Raw genomic sequence first — 17,778 nt, 5'->3', positions numbered from 1 at the left:
GTCCCTGAGCGTCCCGTCCCGTCCCGTCCCTGACAGCAGGATAAGCGGTTCGGAAAATGGATGGAATGGATTATTTGGGCATGCATCAAGACACGCCCCCCCCACCACCACCGTCTCTTTATTGAAGAAATATTACAACAACAAGCCTTCAACAAACACTGAGACAAAAGCAGAACATATTCTAGGCATCACTATAAAGAAAGGATAATGTAATAGAGCATGACTCCATCCTCAGTACATTACAATCGATACGTTATCGAGACGCAGGGTGAATGTAACCTAACAAAAAAACAAAACTACAATAAAATGAATCAAACAGATGTAGGCATGAAATTCAGAAAGGCTCAAAAGTTGCTTTACGGATATGGTGTCCCCCCCCCCCCCCAGCGGAAGTGATAAGATGACAGTCTGCTGAAATATAACACCACATCCTTGGCTTCCACGTTTAACTGGATAATTTGTTTGAGCCACAAAATAATCCTCAACAATTTTATTATCCCCCCCTCTCCTCCAGATAAAGACAGGCTACCTGATTGGAACGTCACGCGAGAGACAGGTGGCCGAACCAATCATTTTCTCTCTGCGGCCGCGTTGGGCGGAGCTCCTTTAGACAAACGGTGCTGGAAGCTGATTGGCCGGAAGTTGGCCGCCCGCACCTTAAGCCTCTCGCAATCGTACCGCGGGTCACTCCGGTGAGGACGAACGAGCGGCCGCCACCTTCCGACTCGGGGAAAGAGTAAGTCAACTCAACGCCTTGGCCTGGAGCCCTGTGGGGGGGGGGGGGTAAACCTAACCCGAGCAGTTCGACCTGGAAACAAGATGCCTCTCTCGTCGTTGTTATTCGGATGCAGACGACTTTTGTGTACCCCAGAAGGGTAATCCACTATATATGTATCCAGCTATACGCACGTGTTCTGGATATGGAAACAGGCGAGTTTAGGTCTCGCGCGCTGTCTCTTAGCTCGCTGCAGCCTGTCGCGTCAGTCGCGTGGCTTTGGCGCAAGGTAGCCCCGCATAAGGAAGTAGGGTTCGAACCCGGTTCGAAGCGCTTGCGGTTTCGCTTTATTTCAACGTTCACTTTGCGTTTCTCTCAAGTGGCGCTGGTTTCAAGTCAGGTCAGTTTCATTTGTGTGGCCCAAATCACACATTAGGAATGTGCCCGGGGGGGGGGGCTTTACAGCAACGCAACATCCTGTGCTTGGACCCTCGCGTCGGATAAGGAACCCCCTAAAAGAAAGCAAACCCTCAGGGAGAGCAGCGGAGGAGGGGTCTCTCTCTCCCAAGACGGGCAACGTGCAACGGGTGTTGTGTGTAAGGCAAGGCAAGTTTATTTGTATAGTGCAGGGGTCCCCAATAGGCGGCCCGCGGGCCACGTCCGGCCCGTGACGGGTTGATTTATGGTCCGCGAGAATTTTTGGAGAAATGCCAGAATTTTTTTTATTTCCCTACCAAAAACATTTTTTTTACATTTCTTAGTAAAAGTAAGACTAGTAATATATCGAAAAATAGATGAAAAATCTCTGTTTAAATTATAATGCCTGCAACGTATCGACACCAAAACAAACTAACGAACAACATGCTGCTGGAGGTTGAGTGGCCCGTGGTTTTAAAAGTGGCCCGCTATGAAAAGTAATTGGGGACCCCTGGTATAGTGCCTTAGCATCGCAGAGGTCATTCAAAATGCTTTACAGGCAAAAAAAGGGGTGGGGGGGGAGGTATTATAAAAGCATAAAATAAGATAAATAAAAGTACAGATACGTTTGAAACCGACTTAGTAAAAGTGCCATTAAAAACGGATTAATTAAAAGTACTCAATTTACAGAATGCAACATTTCAAGAGGATAACAGAATTATAAAGTATATGAAGAATATGACGAGGAGGATCCAGACTCCGCCGGAACAGCCGAGGACCCGAGCCACGCGACCAGCATCGCCATGTAAAATAAATAAAATTGGTCACATCTTGGAGAGAGAGGGATACGACATTAAAACAGGATGACAAAATTATATGGATTTATAAGATATATAAAAAGGTCATGTGATGAGGGGGCTGCCAAGCAGTGTCCAGGTGGCGACCACCATCAGCATGGAGACCTGGGAGGAGGACAGACTGCACGTGCACACAAGGGAGACTCACATCACACCATTCACACACAGAAGAGAAAGGAGGAGACATCGTTCAGAGAGAGAAAAGACAGTTTGCAATAGTCCATAATCTATACTCTATAATCTCGTCGGCACAACAGTGGTTGGTAAATTCATTGAGACAGAAACCGGCCCGCCATGAAGTACAGGTTGTGAAGCACTCAACTTAAAGGCAACTAATTGTAGGTTAAGGCAAGAAGACGAGTTTTAAGTTTGGATTTAAAGGACTCAACAGACTCTGGTTGTCTGATGGCAGCAGGCAGGTTATTGCACAAGAACGGGGCCCGATAGGAACAGGCCCTGCCACCAGCTGACTTCTTTTTAACTTTGGGTACACACAGGAGCCCTGTATTTTGAGAGTGATGAGCTCGAGATGGACTATATGGTTTAAGGCAGTGTGTCTCAACCCAGTCCTCAAGGAACCCCTATCCTGCATATTTTCTTTGCAATCCTGAATAGGTACCTGTTTGTAGTTATTCAACCAATCAGCAATGAATTTTGTCAGATGTTGCACACCTTGCATAACTAAGTGCTGCGAGATGATTGGTCGAGTAAGTAAAAGCAGGGCTACCTATGCAGGGTTACAATGAAAATCTACAGGATAGGGGTTCCTTGAGGACTGGGTTGAGAAGCACTGGTTTAAGGAGATCAGACAGGTAAGATGGGGCAAGCCCATTTAGGATTTTATAAGTCAGCAGAAGCCCCTTGAAGTCTGATCTAACACAGATAGGAAGAAAATGAAGGGAGGCAGGAATTGGTGTAATATAGTTTCAGTTGGAAAGGGTCATCCTGGATGTACTGTGTTCATGAACAGGGGTGCGTTATAACGGATATTTAACCCATTTTAAGTGATCAGTTTACAAGGAACGTGTAACGTCCATCCACACAGTAATAAAACAACGATACTCCACAACTGTGATTTGAACCAAATTTTAGTTGAAGCTGGTGGACTAAAAGGAGATGATGTTGCCATACCCCTAAAATGTGTCTCCCAAGCAGCATTGCACACCTTTCGACGGGTCCAAAATGTGACAGACTGGGCATTATTTCATGTTTCTTGGATTCTCCTAACAAACTGCCGAAAGGGAAGTTGGGAAGCTGGGGATATCCTCTGTCTCCTCCAAATATAGAAAGTTTATTACTATGTGTTTGTGTCTGTAGGATCATGTCAGACTGCGGTGGTGACCCTGGGGGCCAGATGGCCATGGACTCAGAAGTGGATGCTTTTCGATTATTCTCAAAGAGGTAACGCCAATCTGCTGACCACTATCTTATTATAAATGCATTCATAGTAAAGAGCACACCGCGCGCTAAACCGGAAGTGAGCACTGCCCCCCCCCCAGCGGGCTATCGTTGTCCGCTTCCTAGGCTAGTCCTATTGCACTTTTTTTTGTAAGTATGTGCTGTACTTGTGTATGTACTATGTAAATTATTGTTAAAACAAGTGTAATTGTATATGCATCTCCTTCAAGTTGTAAGTTCTTTGTGTTGCGTTGAATAAATGTGTTGAATAAAAAATAAGTTCAAGAAGAAAGTAAACAAAACACCTCTTCAGTTTCTGCTTTCAACAATGCTGCTTGTCTGGAGCATTAACAGCAACTTTTGGGGTTCGTATGTGTGTGTCTTTTCGTCTTGTCTTCTTGTCTGGAAAGGAAGCCTGAAGCTTCCCAATGCAAGGACAGGAAAAATGAGGAAGTGGACTCTCGGCGCAGACATGAAGCGGCACAAGGCGACCCCTACCGCTACAGGATGGACTACCCCAGTCGAGGAGCCTGTCTGATTATCAACAACAAAAACTTCCACAGGAGCACAGGTAAGCATAGTTTGATGTCAATACACTAGCAGGGATGGGCAACATGGTCCAGGAAGGTCCGGTGTGGGTGCAGGTCTTTGTTCCAACCAAGGAGTTACACACCTGAGTCCAGTGACGTGCGGTGGGGTTCGTGGCTGGTGAGGCACTGACTTTTTCAGAGGCAGATTTGCAAATGTATGAACCCAATATAGTAGCTTCAATTCACCATTCATTTGGCAGCTTGCACACAGTGGCGCCCCCAAGGCGTGGCCACGGCATATGCAGAATATGCTTCTGATTATGCATAATATGCTTCTATCTGATATCTTACATTAGGTGCTGTTCATTTAAATCAATAATGTATATTTTTCTTAACTCTCATTTTGACAGTTTTCCACTAGGCTATACAGTATACTACAACAGCAGCATAGAATTCCCGAAATTCAGTCATGGCTTTTGGTTTTGGTGTACCACCCCAAGATTTTCAGTGGCCCCATTTGGCCACCCCTATGAAACATTTCTCGGGGCGCCACTGCTTGCACATTGACTACTGCTTGTGTTTCATAGCTCATCAGCATTCTTTACACACACATAATTAAGGTACATATTTGGACAAGGAGCGGCTCAGAGAAAGAGCGCGTTTGCTCTGAGCCGTGCGTGTTTTCCTAAATTGCCATCGTAATTCCACAATTACGGTTACTATGTTTTATATTGTGTAGTTTTTATCTGTTGTTGCTTTTTGTATCTGTTTATCTTTGTACAGTGTCCTTGAGTGTCCAGACAGGCGCTTATAAATACAATTTATTACTACTATTACTATTTAATTAATTACATACTCATTCAATACAAATAAAAGGATGTACTGCAGTGTATGCATTGGCTTACCTTTACTTGAAAATGAAGTCCATTCTCCTATCCTCCGTATCTTCTTTTACTTTTAGAAGTCTTTCCGTCCTGTAAACCCGTGGGCTCACGCATACGCCCCCTTCAGTTAGGCAGAGGTACTGGCTGCCTCATCATGCTTTTTCAGTGCGGTTTTATGTAAGATCAGCAAGACTAAATATGTTATACACATACATGAAATACATTAACTATTTTAAGGACAGTGGGGACATATAATAAAAGTGTCTACAAACAGTACATTGGTGACAAACAGTGAGAAAGCGAAAGGCACGCGCTCAACCCAGTTTGTGAGGGATTGCGCAATCCGAGGTGAGGCTCCACTCCTCACTGCCTCAACTCGCGTGTCTCCCCTTTAATTGAACAGGAAATATGCAAATTCAGCCATTTTGATAATAAAAATGATTTAAATTATTGGAATTGCACATAAATTACATTTATAGCACAGATCAGTAGACAAATATTAATATTTATTTTATTTTATCGTCATTTGTTTTTTCTTTTCATGATGTAGACTCAGGCACGTCCCTGCCTGAGTCTACAAATTAAGGTCTTTAGCAGAGACTATTGGTTGACTAATAGAATCAGGTGTGTAACTGCTTGGCTGGAACAAGACTATTGGTTGATCTATAGAATCAGGTGTGTAACTGCTTGGTTGGAACAAAGACCTGCACCCACACCGGACCTTTCTGGACCATGTTGCCCATCCCTGCACTAGGGGTTTCACAGAATAGTCGACTATCAAAACCACTAGTCGACCCTGTGCATAGTGATAGACTAATCGTTCATCTGTGGTTTAGCACTGTGCAGTGGCAATGCATCTACAGCAGATATTCAGCTGGGGGCGCTGTGGTTCCAACATACATTTGTTGGAATCATTTTCTACATTATGCCATGTTTATCCATCCATTATCCAAACCACTTATCCCACTCAGCATCGTGGGGATGCTGGAGCCTATCCCAGCAGTCATGGGGCAGCAGGAAGGGCAACACCCTGGACAGGCCGCCAGGCCATCATAGGGCCGACACACACACATAGGGACAATTTAGTACGGCCGATTCACCTGACCTACATGTCTTTAGACTGTGGAAACCAGAGCAAACCCATGTAGACATGGGGAGAACATGCAAACTCCACACAGAGGACGACCCGGGACGACCCCCCAAGGTTGGGCTACCCCGAGGCTCGAACCCAGGACCTTCTTGCTGTGAGGCGACCACGCTAACCGCTGTGCCACCATGCCACCCACATGCCATGTTGAATAAACAATCATTTTCTACGTTATGCCACATTAAATAAATAGAATTTAAGGTGTTTAGAGAAGGAAGGACTCCCGCCATCCCGGTGTTTCAGTTTAACGAATGACTTGGTGACTTTAGTGACGGCAGCTGTTGAAAACACCCAGGCCCGTACTAACAACTCCCACATGTCCACAGCCCTTGCTGGCCACTTCTGATCTTCAGCTGAGCGACTACTTCGCCATGCTGCCACTGCCACGACCCCCATGTTATGCTCACCAGCTCCACCCTGTAGCCTGGCGCTCTCAATGACTTACAGCTCCTCACAAACAACTCAGTGCAAAAAAAAAAAAAAAGACTCCTCAGAAAAGCCAAAGCACAATGAAGGGCCAAGAACCTCATATATACCTCAGCATGGTCCCTCCCAGTTGATGCACAGTGACCTCCACCACGGCATACCTGTCCTATGTAACTCAAGCTGGTTCCTACACTGTACATCAAAGAAGTAGGCCAAGTACAAAAAAATAAAGGCATATAGCTTGAAGAAGCTTGATTCTGCACCGTCTATGTCCTCCTCAGATGATTTGAAGTTTGCAGGCGGCATGGTGGCACAGTGGTTAGCATGGTCACCTCACAGCAAGAAAGGTCCTGGGTTCGAGCCCCAGGGTAGTTCAACCTTGAGGGTCATCCCGGGTCGTCCTGTGTGTGGAGTTTGTATATTCTCCCCGTGTCTGCGTGAGTTTCCTCCGGGGGCTCCGGTTTCCTCCCACAGTCCAAAGACATGTAGACCAGGAGGATCGGCCATACTAAATTGTCCCTAGGTGTGTGTGTGGGTGTGTGTGAGCCCTGTGATGGCCTGCCCAGGGTGTCTCCCCGCCTGCTGCCTAATGACTGCTGGGATAGGCTCCAGCATCCTGCAACCCCGGTTGCGATAAGCAGCTTGGATAACGGATGGATGGATGGATGAGAATGAAGTTTCATTTCATCTAAAGAATTGGGATGGTTCTTTCTGTCCATTTGTGTCTTTCTTTAGGGATGAACTCCCGTAATGGGACAGATGTAGATGCTGCTGCTGCTATGAAGACCTTCTCCAGGCTGGGCTACAAGGTCAGGGTGGCAAACGACCAGACTGTGGCACAAATGGAAAATCTACTGTACAGCGGTAATAGAAATTGGCATCATTATAAAGTCAGTTAAGTGTTCTGTCATCTCCCGTGCTCTCAAATCTCTTGACCCCAATGCGCAGTGCTCTCTGTTTGACTTCTTTGGCAGCCTTGCAACAGGTATATGGTACCTAGGACTACAATAAGGTGCAGCTTTGTTAAGCAAAACCAGTTGAATAAAAACAATGCATGGGAGAAAAACTTGATGTGGCTATTGTTTTTGCTAGATGACTGATAAAACTGACTGATAAAGCCCTGCCAAAAGCTGTGATAATTAGGGCATCTGGGTGGCGTGGCAGTCTGTTCCGTCGCCTACCAACACGGGGATCGCCGGTTCGAATCCCCGTGTTGCCTCTGGCTTGGTCGGGCATCCCTACAGACACAATTGGCTGTGTCTGCGGGTGGGAAGCCGGATGTGGTCCTGGTCGCTGCACCAGTGTCTCCTCTGGTCGGTCGGGGCACCTGTTTTGGGGGGGAGGGGGAACTGGAGGGGAATAGCGTGATCCTCCCATGCGCTACGTCCCCCTGGCAAAACTCCTGTCAGGTGAAAAGAAGCGGCTGGCGACTCCACATGTATCGGAGGAGGCATGGGGTAGTCTGCAGTCCTGCCCAGATAGGCAGAGGGGGTGGGGCAGCGACCGGGAATGCTCGGAAAAGTGGGGTAATTGGGCAGATACAATTGGGGAGAAAAAGGGGGGAAAATTGGTTTCAGAAAAATAAAAGCCGTGATAATTTAAAGATGTAGGGCTTTCAGTTCTAACCAGACTAAAAATGGCAGCATTTACAGCTGCTGTTCAAGGGAAATTGATGACAATCTTAGCCATTGCTGAAAGGATGGATCACTAATGCACATAAGGCCTCTCTCTGCCTGCCTTCCTGCCTGTCTTCAGTCTCTCAGGATGACCACAGCGGCTGTGCATCGTTCGTGTGTGTGCTGCTGAGTCATGGGGATGAGGGTCTGCTATATGGGACCGATGGCTGCGTAGAGCTAAAGAAACTGACAGGATTCTTCAGAGGAGACCGCTGTCTGAGTCTGGTGGGGAAGCCTAAACTCTTCTTTATACAGGTGGGTAAAACATACAGAAATACACATGTGATGGCAGGAAGATGACTGTGCATCTCCTCTGAGACTTCATACTGGGTATTCTGCCACTAAAATGTGCTCGTGCGAAAACAGTTGTTCAGTGGTGGTACACCAGTGTTCTTTAATAAAAAAGACATAATTTACTTCGGAAGAACCGATTTGTTGTTTTTGTTTGGTTCACCGTGCTCACGTGTTTTGGCACTATAGAGGCCTTCATTAGAGCACGCTTTCATGGAGGCCTCTACTGTATAGTGCCTTCGTTGCTGAGCTATTCTGCATAAACGTGTTTGTATATTTACACATTCGGACATACATAGGCAGTGGAAGTATAAAGTCACACAGAAAATGAAAACAAAAGGTCGCCGTAGTCTAAGACAGTCATAAAGGCTGCAGAAACGAGCTTTATAGCCACAAGGAAAAACAACAATTCATCCTAAAATGAAAACCAAGTTTCCGTTTCTTGTTTAGTTGCTTAATATGTTCCTTAAAGGACAAGGACTCATCAATTAAAATACCAAGGAATCGGCCGTCTGGGTAGCGTAGCGGACTATTCCGTTGCCTACCAACATGGGGATCGCTGGTTCAAATCCCCGCGTTACCTCCGGCTTAGGCGGGTGTTCCTACAGACACAATTGGCCATGTCTGTGGATGGGAAGCTGGATGTGGGTATGTGTCCTGCACTAGCGCCTCCTCTGGTCGATCAGGGCGCCTGTTCAGGGGGGAGGGCAAACTGGGGGGAATAGCGTGATCCTCCCACGCGCTACGTAGCCCCTGGTGAAACTCCTCACTGTCAGATGAAAAGAACCGGCTGGTGACTCCACATGTATCGGAGGAGGCGTGTGGTAGTCTGCGGCCCTCCCTGGATCGGCAGAGGGGGTGGAGCAGCGACTGGGACAGCTCGGAAGAGTGGGGTAATTGGCTGGCCGGATGCAATTGGGGAGAAAAAGGGGGGGGGGACAAAAAACAAAACAAGGTATTTGAAAGTATCAACTTTCTCCATCTCATGACCCCGAAGGGGGATAATTTTGGGAAAAATTAAAAATGAGTATATATATATATATAATATATACACACACACACACACACACACACATATATACATATATATGTATATATATACATATATATACATACACACACACACACACACACACACACACACACACACACATACATATATATATATACATAGTCTGTAATCTGTGGCGGGAGTTAAATAGAAAAAAATGTCCCCAGTTCAGCTTGGAATCATGATGATATAATTGAATAGCTTGATGATGACACCATAAATGCAGTCATTAATAGGTGAAGCCACCCTACCTTGTCCCTTCTAGGCATGTCGTGGCTCACAGTTGGATGGTGGCATTGAGACAGATAGTGTACCCGACAATGCACCGGAGAGGATACCCGTGGAGGCGGACTTCTTATATGCCTATTCCACGGCTCCAGGTAATGAACCAGCAGCAGCTGTGGAAAGGATTTGTAATCCTGGTGTTGGTCACATCAGCCTGACATTTCTTTTTCTCTTCCCATGACATTGTCCCCTTTTTACAGATTTAAAAGTTAAACTTGATGGTTTGTTTTTAAAACCACACTCAACTACTACTACTACTACTACTACTACTACTTTCAGCTGCTCCCGTTAGGGGTCGCCACAGTGGATCATCTGTTTCCATATCTTCCTGTCCTCTGTGTCTTTCTCTGTCACACCAGCCACCTGCATGTCTTCCCTCGCCACATCCATAAACCTCCTCTTTGGCCTTCCTCTTTTCCTCTTCCCTAGCAGCTCCTCTTTTCCTCTTCCCTGGCAGCTCCATCCTTCTCCCAATATACCCAGCATCTCTCCTCCACACATGTCCAAACCATCTCAATCTCGCCTCTCTTGCTTTGTCTCCAAACCGTCCAGCCTGATCCGTCCCTCTGTCCCCTTTAAAACCACACTATCCAAGTTAAATTGTAGTAGGACACAGAGTGTTAAACCCTGTTTAGATGGGATTACTTCTCAGAACAACAACTGATATTTGGTTCACATCACAAGACTTCTTAAATGTCAATGGCCAAATTATACTGGATAATAGGAATCCTCCTTTCAACGTCTTGAAAAGCGTCTTTTCGCATCGAAAGGAGCCAGTTGAAGTGGTTCAGGCATCTGATTAGGATGCCTCCTGGGCACCTCCCTTTGGAGGTTTTCCAGGAACGTCCAACTGGGGGGACACCCCGGGGTAGACCCAGAACTCGCTGGAGGGACTACATGCCCAATCTCGCCTGGGAACGCCTTGAGATTCCCCAGGAGGAGCTGGAGGGTGTTGCTGGGGAGAGGGACATCTGGAGTGCCCTACTTAGCTTGCTGCCACCATGACCCGACCCCGGGGAAGTGGCTGATGATGAGATGAATAGAATCCTCATATGTCTTGTGTTTTGGAGACAGGTAGCCTGGTAGCCTTTCCTCTGGCACTTGTCACAGTGGGTTTGCTTTTCTCTCTGTTCTTCTTGAAAATCAACTATTAGGTGGGTCTTTATAGCATTTCTGTAGACCAAATAGCAGAGGCTGATGGGCGTGCAGGTTTTCAGTCCTCCCCAGCACTACACTTCCTAATTTCAATGATTAGTCTCTCCTGTCTGGTTGAAGGTGTGTTAATCAGTAAAATCACTTTTAGAATTGGGGTTGGAATGAAAACATGCATACACATGTCTCTCCATGGCACACGATTTAGTGTCACTATTCAGGAGTATCAGCCATATTAACGGAGAATTCAATCACTGATTTGTGGCAGATGTGTAGTTCACATCCAGCATTTAAATTTCCTGGTAATTCCAGTCTAGCATTAAGTTAGCGCTTTCATGGATTTTGAGCAACAGTCTTTATTTTCCAGGCTTCCATGAACAGTCCAATGTCCTCATCACTGTATCTGTCCCTCTATCTATTATACATATACACGTATAAAAACATGTTAGTGGGACACAGGCAGTGACGGACTAGGACCAAAAAAACGGCCCTGGTGTTTGTTACATATACTGGCCCAACAGCCCTATTTCCAAACCTAGGGCCAACATCAGCTGCACCTTAAGCCGAGTAATACTAGGCCTATTACTAGGATTGTTGACGTATATTCAGTATTACCGTAGTATATGTCTTACAGTCAATGCAGTTCAGCGTTTTCCCTAGAAATATTTTTCAGCAGAGGTGCTGTTGTGCGCGCCGTATGTCCATGAGCACGAGACAGCAGCCCATATTCACGCGTGTCAGAATAGCTTCAAATTTCAGCATTTTGGTGCACCTGGATAGCGTAGCGGTCTATTCTGTTGCCTACCAGCAGTTACCCTCCAGTTTGGTAGGGCGTCCCTACAGACACAATTGGCCGTGTCTGCGGGTGGGAAGCCAGATGTGGGTATGTGTCCTGGTCGATACACTAGCGCCTCCTCTGGTCAGTCGGGGCGGCTGTTCGGAGGGGAGGGGAAACTGGGGGGGAATTGCGTGATTCTCCCATGCGCTACGTCCCTCTGGTGAAACTCCTCACTATCAGGTGAAAAGAAGCGGCTGGCGACTCCATATGTATCGGAGGAGGCATGTGGTAGTCTGCAGCCCTCCCCAGATCGGCAGAGGGGGTGGAGCAGTGACCGGGGGCGGAGCAGTGACATCATTTTGGACCATTATTATTATCATATCTATGCACAAAATTTTGTAAAAGCTAGAGCAGATAATAAATAAACAACACCCCAAAAGCTTAAAGACAAAACTTGCTAAAGAAGTCCGCTTGGGACCAACTACAACCATTAGATCTGAGAAAAGTAATTTAGTTAGTTTTGATGTTCTCCACATTGATTTTACATTCTTTCAGCTTAGGTGGTGTTCAAAACGGCTTGAGTGCTGCACCTAAGCCGTATAATAGTAGGGAAAACTCTGCTAACCCCTAATCCCCTTCACTTTTCCAGCAGGTGGGGAAACCACAGACAAGACTTTTATTGGTTTTGAGAAGCTGCAGCATTTATGAACTGACACACTGTACTGTAGGCTATACTGTACATTTACTGACAACTGCTAACCTTTTCCTCGGCCTCGCTCGCATTCACCATCACTTTTCTGCCAGTTGCTCTCACAGGCACATACATTATGCACTGCTTTATTCCTTAAAGGAGCTACGCAACTCTTATAACGGCACCTTTCATGTAGATGTCCTTTGAAGAATGAGGAGAGGGACGATTATTGGATGTACTAGTCGATGACTAAAAATCCACCCCATCCATCCATTGTCCAAGCCGCTTATCCTGCTGTGAGGGTGATGGGGATGCTGGAGCCTATCTCAGCAGTCATTGGGCGGCAGGCGGGGAGACACCCTTTACTATACACACACACACACACACACACACACACACACAAATATATATATAAGTGGTACTAATGGGACACAGGTACTAGCTGGGCCGCTTAACCTTTAATCATTAGGCCGCTCTGATGGCCGAGCAGAATAACCGCCGTTCTTGCAATCCGCTCGTCACGTGGCTGGGATGTTCGTATCCCAGACTCGCCGTAACCGGTCACGGCCAGAGCGTCCACGGGGTAAGGCATTCATTAGGCCCCCCTTACCCGAGGGGTAGTGGGTGTAGATCGGTGTAGTGTTCGGGGACTCGTCATTCTCCAGCGACCCCTCTGGCCCATCCGGGCGCCTGCAGCCAAGCAACCGAAAGCATTCTCCCTACGTCTCCTTTGGGGCCTGAAGGTAATGCAATCCATGCGAGGCTTCAGCGTGTAAAATAGTGAGAACAGCCGACACGAATTTGAAGGAAGCTGGTGTTACGATTATCTCCTTTCTGTGGAAACGTGAGCCAGGGGAGTTATTCGACAAGAGTTCCGGCCATATGCCATTGGGTTAATCGGGTGGGATAAGGGGAAAAACTAGAAGAAGAAAGAACCCCTTTAATCACTAACAAATACCAAAACCCCTCCAGTGTCCCAACATCTAACTGCCAGAACAACAAAAATGCTTTAAGATGTCTGTTTGGACTGAACTATACTGCTCAAAAAAATAAAGGGAACACCTAAAAACACAATGTAGACCTCGATGAATGAAATATTTCAGCTGAAAATCTTTGTTTATTAGACAGAGGAGTGTGTTTAGAGCAAAATAACCTAAGAATGATCAATGGAAATCAAAATCATTAGCCCATTAAGGTCTGGATTCAGAATCATACTCAAAATCAAAGTGGAAAATGAGAACATAGGCTGATCCAACTTCTGTGGAAATTCTTCAAGAGGATTCAAAATGAGGCTCAGTAGTGTGTGTGGCCTCCACGTGCCTGTATGCACTCCCTACAACATCTGGGCATGCTCCTGATGAGACGACGGATGGTCTCCTGAGGGATCTCCTCCCAGATCTGGATCAGGGCATCGGTCAACTCCTGGACAGTCTGTGGTGCGACATCGCGTTGGCGGATGGTACGAGACATGACGTCCCAGAGGTGCTCGATTGGATTCAGGTCTGGGGAACGTGCAGGCCAGTCCATAGCACCAATGCCCTTGACATACAGGAACTGCTGACACACTCTGGCCACATGAGGACAAGCATTGTCATGCATGAGCAGGAACCCAGGGCCCACTGCACCAGCATATGGTCTGACAATGGGTCTGAGGATTTCATCCCAGTACCTAATGGCAGTCATGGTACCTCTGGCTAGCACGTAGAGGTCTGTGCGGCCCTCCAAGGATATGCCTCCCCAGACCATCACTGACCCACCGCCAAACCGGTCATGCTGGAGGATGTTGCAGGCAGCAGAACTTTCTCCACAGCGTCTCCAGACTCTCTCACGTCTGTCACATGTGTTCAGTGTGAACCTGCTCTCATCTGTGAAGAGCACAGGGCGCCAATGGCGAATCTGCCAACCAGGATGTTCTCTGGCGAAGGTCAATCGGGCTGCACAGTGTTGGGTTGTGAGCACAGGCCCCAATTGTGGACGTCGGGCCCTCATACCATCCTCATGCATTCTGTTTCTCACTGTTTGAGCAGAAACCTGCACATTAGTGGCCTGTTGAAGGTCGTTTTGTAGGGCTCCGGCAGTGCTCCTCCTGTTCCTCCTTGCACAAAGGACCAGATAGCGGTCCTGCTGCGGGGTTGTTGTCCTCCTGCGGCCCCCTCCACGTCTCCTGGTGTACTGGCCTGTCTCCTGGTACCTCCTCCATGCTCTGGACACTGTGCTGGGAGACACATCAAATCTTCTTGCCACAGCACGCATTGATGTGCCATCCTGGATGAGCTGCACTACCTGGGCAACTTCTGTAGGTTGCAGATACCGCCTCATGCCACCTTTGGTGGTGAGGGCACTAGCAAAATGAAAAACTAACCAAAGATCGGCCAGAAAAGATGAGGACAGGCAAATGGCCTGCAAATCCATTCCTTTTATAGGGGTTGTCTTGCAAATTGTCTAATTTCCACCTGGTGGAAATTAGACTATTTACCAACAGGTGAAATTGATTCACAAATCACTGTTGCTTCCTAACTGGACAGGTTAATATCTCAAAAGTGTGATTGACTTGGAGCTACATTGCATTGCTTATGTGTTCCCTTTATTTTTTTGAGCAGTGTAGTTTCACCTGATCCATGTTACATGCCTCTATCTGTAATTTGACATTGGCTAATAACAGAACAACGTGTAAAACAAGAGAAATAGGCCTAATATCTCATTGATACTCATGTGCGTGGTCTGTGAGTCTGTACTGGAGTCCCTGGACATGATGCTGTGATGTTTCACAGCTGAGTTCTTGTCCAACAGAATTGAAATATTAATCGTTACAAAAAGAGCAGGGAGGGTGTCATTTTATCAGTGTACCAGCTACACCACTTTTCAAATGGAGTCGTCCATTGTATAACATAACTTCAGTATCTTTAAATAAAATTCTTAAGTTCTCGGTATTAACGGAAGTACCCAAATCAAAGATACTCAAAATGTAACTTGGCCAATGAACCTGCTTTCAAGCGCACCTTATCTAGGGGTTCTCACACTGATTTGCCCCCCAGGATACTACTCATGGAGAAATACGACCAGCGGTTCCTGGTTCATGCAGGCATTGTGCGAGATGTTCCAGCTGTACGGGACTGAGCTGGAGTTGATGCTGATCATGACCCGAGTCAACCACAAGGTGGCTCTAGACTTTGAGTCTGCCTCCAACCTTCCGGGATTCAGTGCCAAAAAGCAGATCCCATGTATCGTTTCCATGTTGACCAAACACCTCTACTTTCCACACTAGAACGGCCGTTGGTCAGGAACTGTATGCTGGCATCATGTATTTCAGACCTATTTCAGTTTCAGGTATCCCTGTCAAAGAACAGATCTCATGTGCTGTCTCTGTGATTATACTAATGTTGGTGTTTTTAGTCCCACTTCCTCCTTCTGTTCTACTCTCATAGACTCATAACCAACTGAGATGGTGATGGGATTTTAGGCTTTGTGCTCAGGAAATTTGGCCTCAATCACTTTGTTATTTTTGCCAGTTTGTAGTTTGGGAATAGCATTGTAATGCTTCAAATTGTACTTGGAAAATTTCTAAATAGGCTTTTTTTTTTTAATTGCTCTGCCCTTAGGTTTTTAGGGGGTATTGGATTTAAACACTCCATTTTTAATCAGTCTCTTTTGGGAATGTGTATTTTTTTTTTAATGGCGATTGTTTCAAAACTCCCCTTTGTAATACTTCAAGGTCTTGAGTCATTGGTCAAGTCCTCTAATCAAATTATGTACATGGAGCCTTTTTTATGCATCTTTTACCACCATTTCAAAGCAATAAAAGTTCACCATTTAAAACGCATATCGAATTATTTATCATTTTCATTTTCTGTTCTTGAGGAACAGATTAAATGTCGTGAGATAAACGATTACCACTTCATAAACCCCCTTGTTATATTTTCTTCCTTTGATATGATTGTGGATATCCCTTTCTAAAATTTTGGTATCACTGCTCAAGTGGGGGCAGCACGGTGGCACAGTGGTTAGCGCGGTCGCCTCACAGCAAGAAGGTCCTGGGTTCGAGCCCTGGGGTAGTCCAACCTTGGGGGTCGTCCTCTGTGTGGAGTTTGCATGTTCTCCCCGTGTCTGTGTGGGTTTCCTCCGGGGGCTCCGGTTTCCTCCCACAGTCCAAAGACATGTAGGTCAGGTGAATCGGCCGTACTAAATTGTCCCTAGGTGGGAAGGTGTGTGTGTGTGTGTGTGTGTGTGTCGGCCCTGTCTGATGGCTTGACAGCCTGTCAAGGGTGTCTCCCCGCCTGCCGCCCAATGACTGCTAGGATAGGTTCCAGCATGTGCAAGTGGTTAGACGGCATAACTGGGTGCTGTATAATGTTTAACCGCTAGAGGGAGCACTCCATCCAGACCAGTGGTCACCAACCTTTTCAAGCCTTAGCTAACGTCCCAACTCCAAAATGTAAACCAAGATCTACCACTTGCAAGAAAATGACGGGAAAAAACAAGCCCACAATGTCGTTCCACTTTGACACTTGGTTACCTGTCAGTCATAAGCCAATTATTTTTGTCTCAAAGCCCCTATCAAATATTTGTCTCCCACCAAGATCACAAGCCAATTATAAATTAATTATGACAACAGGCAGAGTATTCACTTAATCCTACAAACAGTATAATCAGAAGTAAGTGCAACTATCATTCAAAATATTATGACAACAGTCATTAAAATTTTTCAATATTTCCACAGGCCTATCACTCATTCACCATTCATAATAACCTCAACAATCAGTCAATTACAGGCGTAAGACAATCATGTGCAGTGCTGTTTCACTGTAAACAACAGCCTACAACAGATCATATTTCAAACTGGCAATACTCTCTGATGGCTGTGGATGATCCCTCCCCCACCCACCCACACACACACACATTCAATATGATGGCTGTGATTGCACACTGTCAGCAAGTGCTCTGTAGTCTGGCTCATAGTTTGATGCAGCAAGTCTGACACTCTGGGAGATGTCTATTAGTTAGACAAGACCTGTTCTTTGACTTGATTATTTTCGTCTGTGAAAAGGCCATCTCACAGAGATATGTTGATCCAAAGTAGGCCTTCACCTTAAGTGGGCAAGATGATAGGAGGGGAAACATTTCAGTGTTTACAAGACCCCATAGGTCACTGTCTCTTGGTCTTGCTTTCAATTCGATGTAATTTTGCAAATCAATTATCTCCATGTCAGCTCCGATTGGTAAAGCAAATACTTGCTCAATCTCAATGGGGAGGAAAGGGTTTGAGATAAATGCAACAACCTTCCCTGTGTCGCTTAACTACAAAAAACGCCTGTTGAATTTGGATGCAAGTTTCACCAGGTGGGTGCAGAATTCTTGCGGGAGAAAAGCATCTTTGTTTCTGATGTTTTGTGACATTTTCTCTAGGTTTGGGAAGTGCACCAGCCTTCCATTCCTCGGCTGAGAGGCCCACACACCCACCTTGGCCTTAAAGGTGTTGATAG

At 46.2% G+C, this 17,778-nt stretch overlaps 1 protein-coding gene across 1 annotated transcript; it reads left to right on the top strand.

Moving 5' to 3' along the window:
• The first annotated feature begins 642 nt into the window (after positions 1-642).
• LOC130113045 (caspase-3-like) lies at positions 643-16,136 on the top strand. The gene is made up of 7 exons (XM_056280580.1): positions 643-736; positions 3,307-3,390; positions 3,798-3,958; positions 7,110-7,238; positions 8,130-8,305; positions 9,658-9,772; positions 15,334-16,136. Exons 2-7 carry the CDS (start codon positions 3,311-3,313, stop codon positions 15,561-15,563), a joined length of 891 nt encoding a protein of 296 aa, XP_056136555.1. The 5' UTR covers positions 643-736; positions 3,307-3,310; the 3' UTR covers positions 15,564-16,136.
• Positions 16,137-17,778: the final 1,642 nt, after the last annotated feature.

Source organism: Lampris incognitus, chromosome 1 (assembly GCF_029633865.1).
Source record: "Lampris incognitus isolate fLamInc1 chromosome 1, fLamInc1.hap2, whole genome shotgun sequence".
Lineage (NCBI taxonomy): Eukaryota > Metazoa > Chordata > Actinopteri > Lampriformes > Lampridae > Lampris > Lampris incognitus.
The sequence above is the reverse complement of the archived record's forward strand: the minus strand, read 5'-3'. Positions and strand labels throughout refer to the sequence as shown.

Coding starts and splice junctions, on each gene's coding strand:
- LOC130113045 (XM_056280580.1), top strand. CDS start 3,311: ATGTCAGACTGCGGTGGTGACCCTGGGGGCCAGATGGCCATGGACTCA. Junction 7,239..8,129: donor GGAAAATCTACTGTACAGCG/GTAATAGAAATT, acceptor GCCTGTCTTCAG/TCTCTCAGGATGACCACAGC. Junction 9,773..15,333: donor TGCCTATTCCACGGCTCCAG/GTAATGAACCAG, acceptor TTTGCCCCCCAG/GATACTACTCATGGAGAAAT.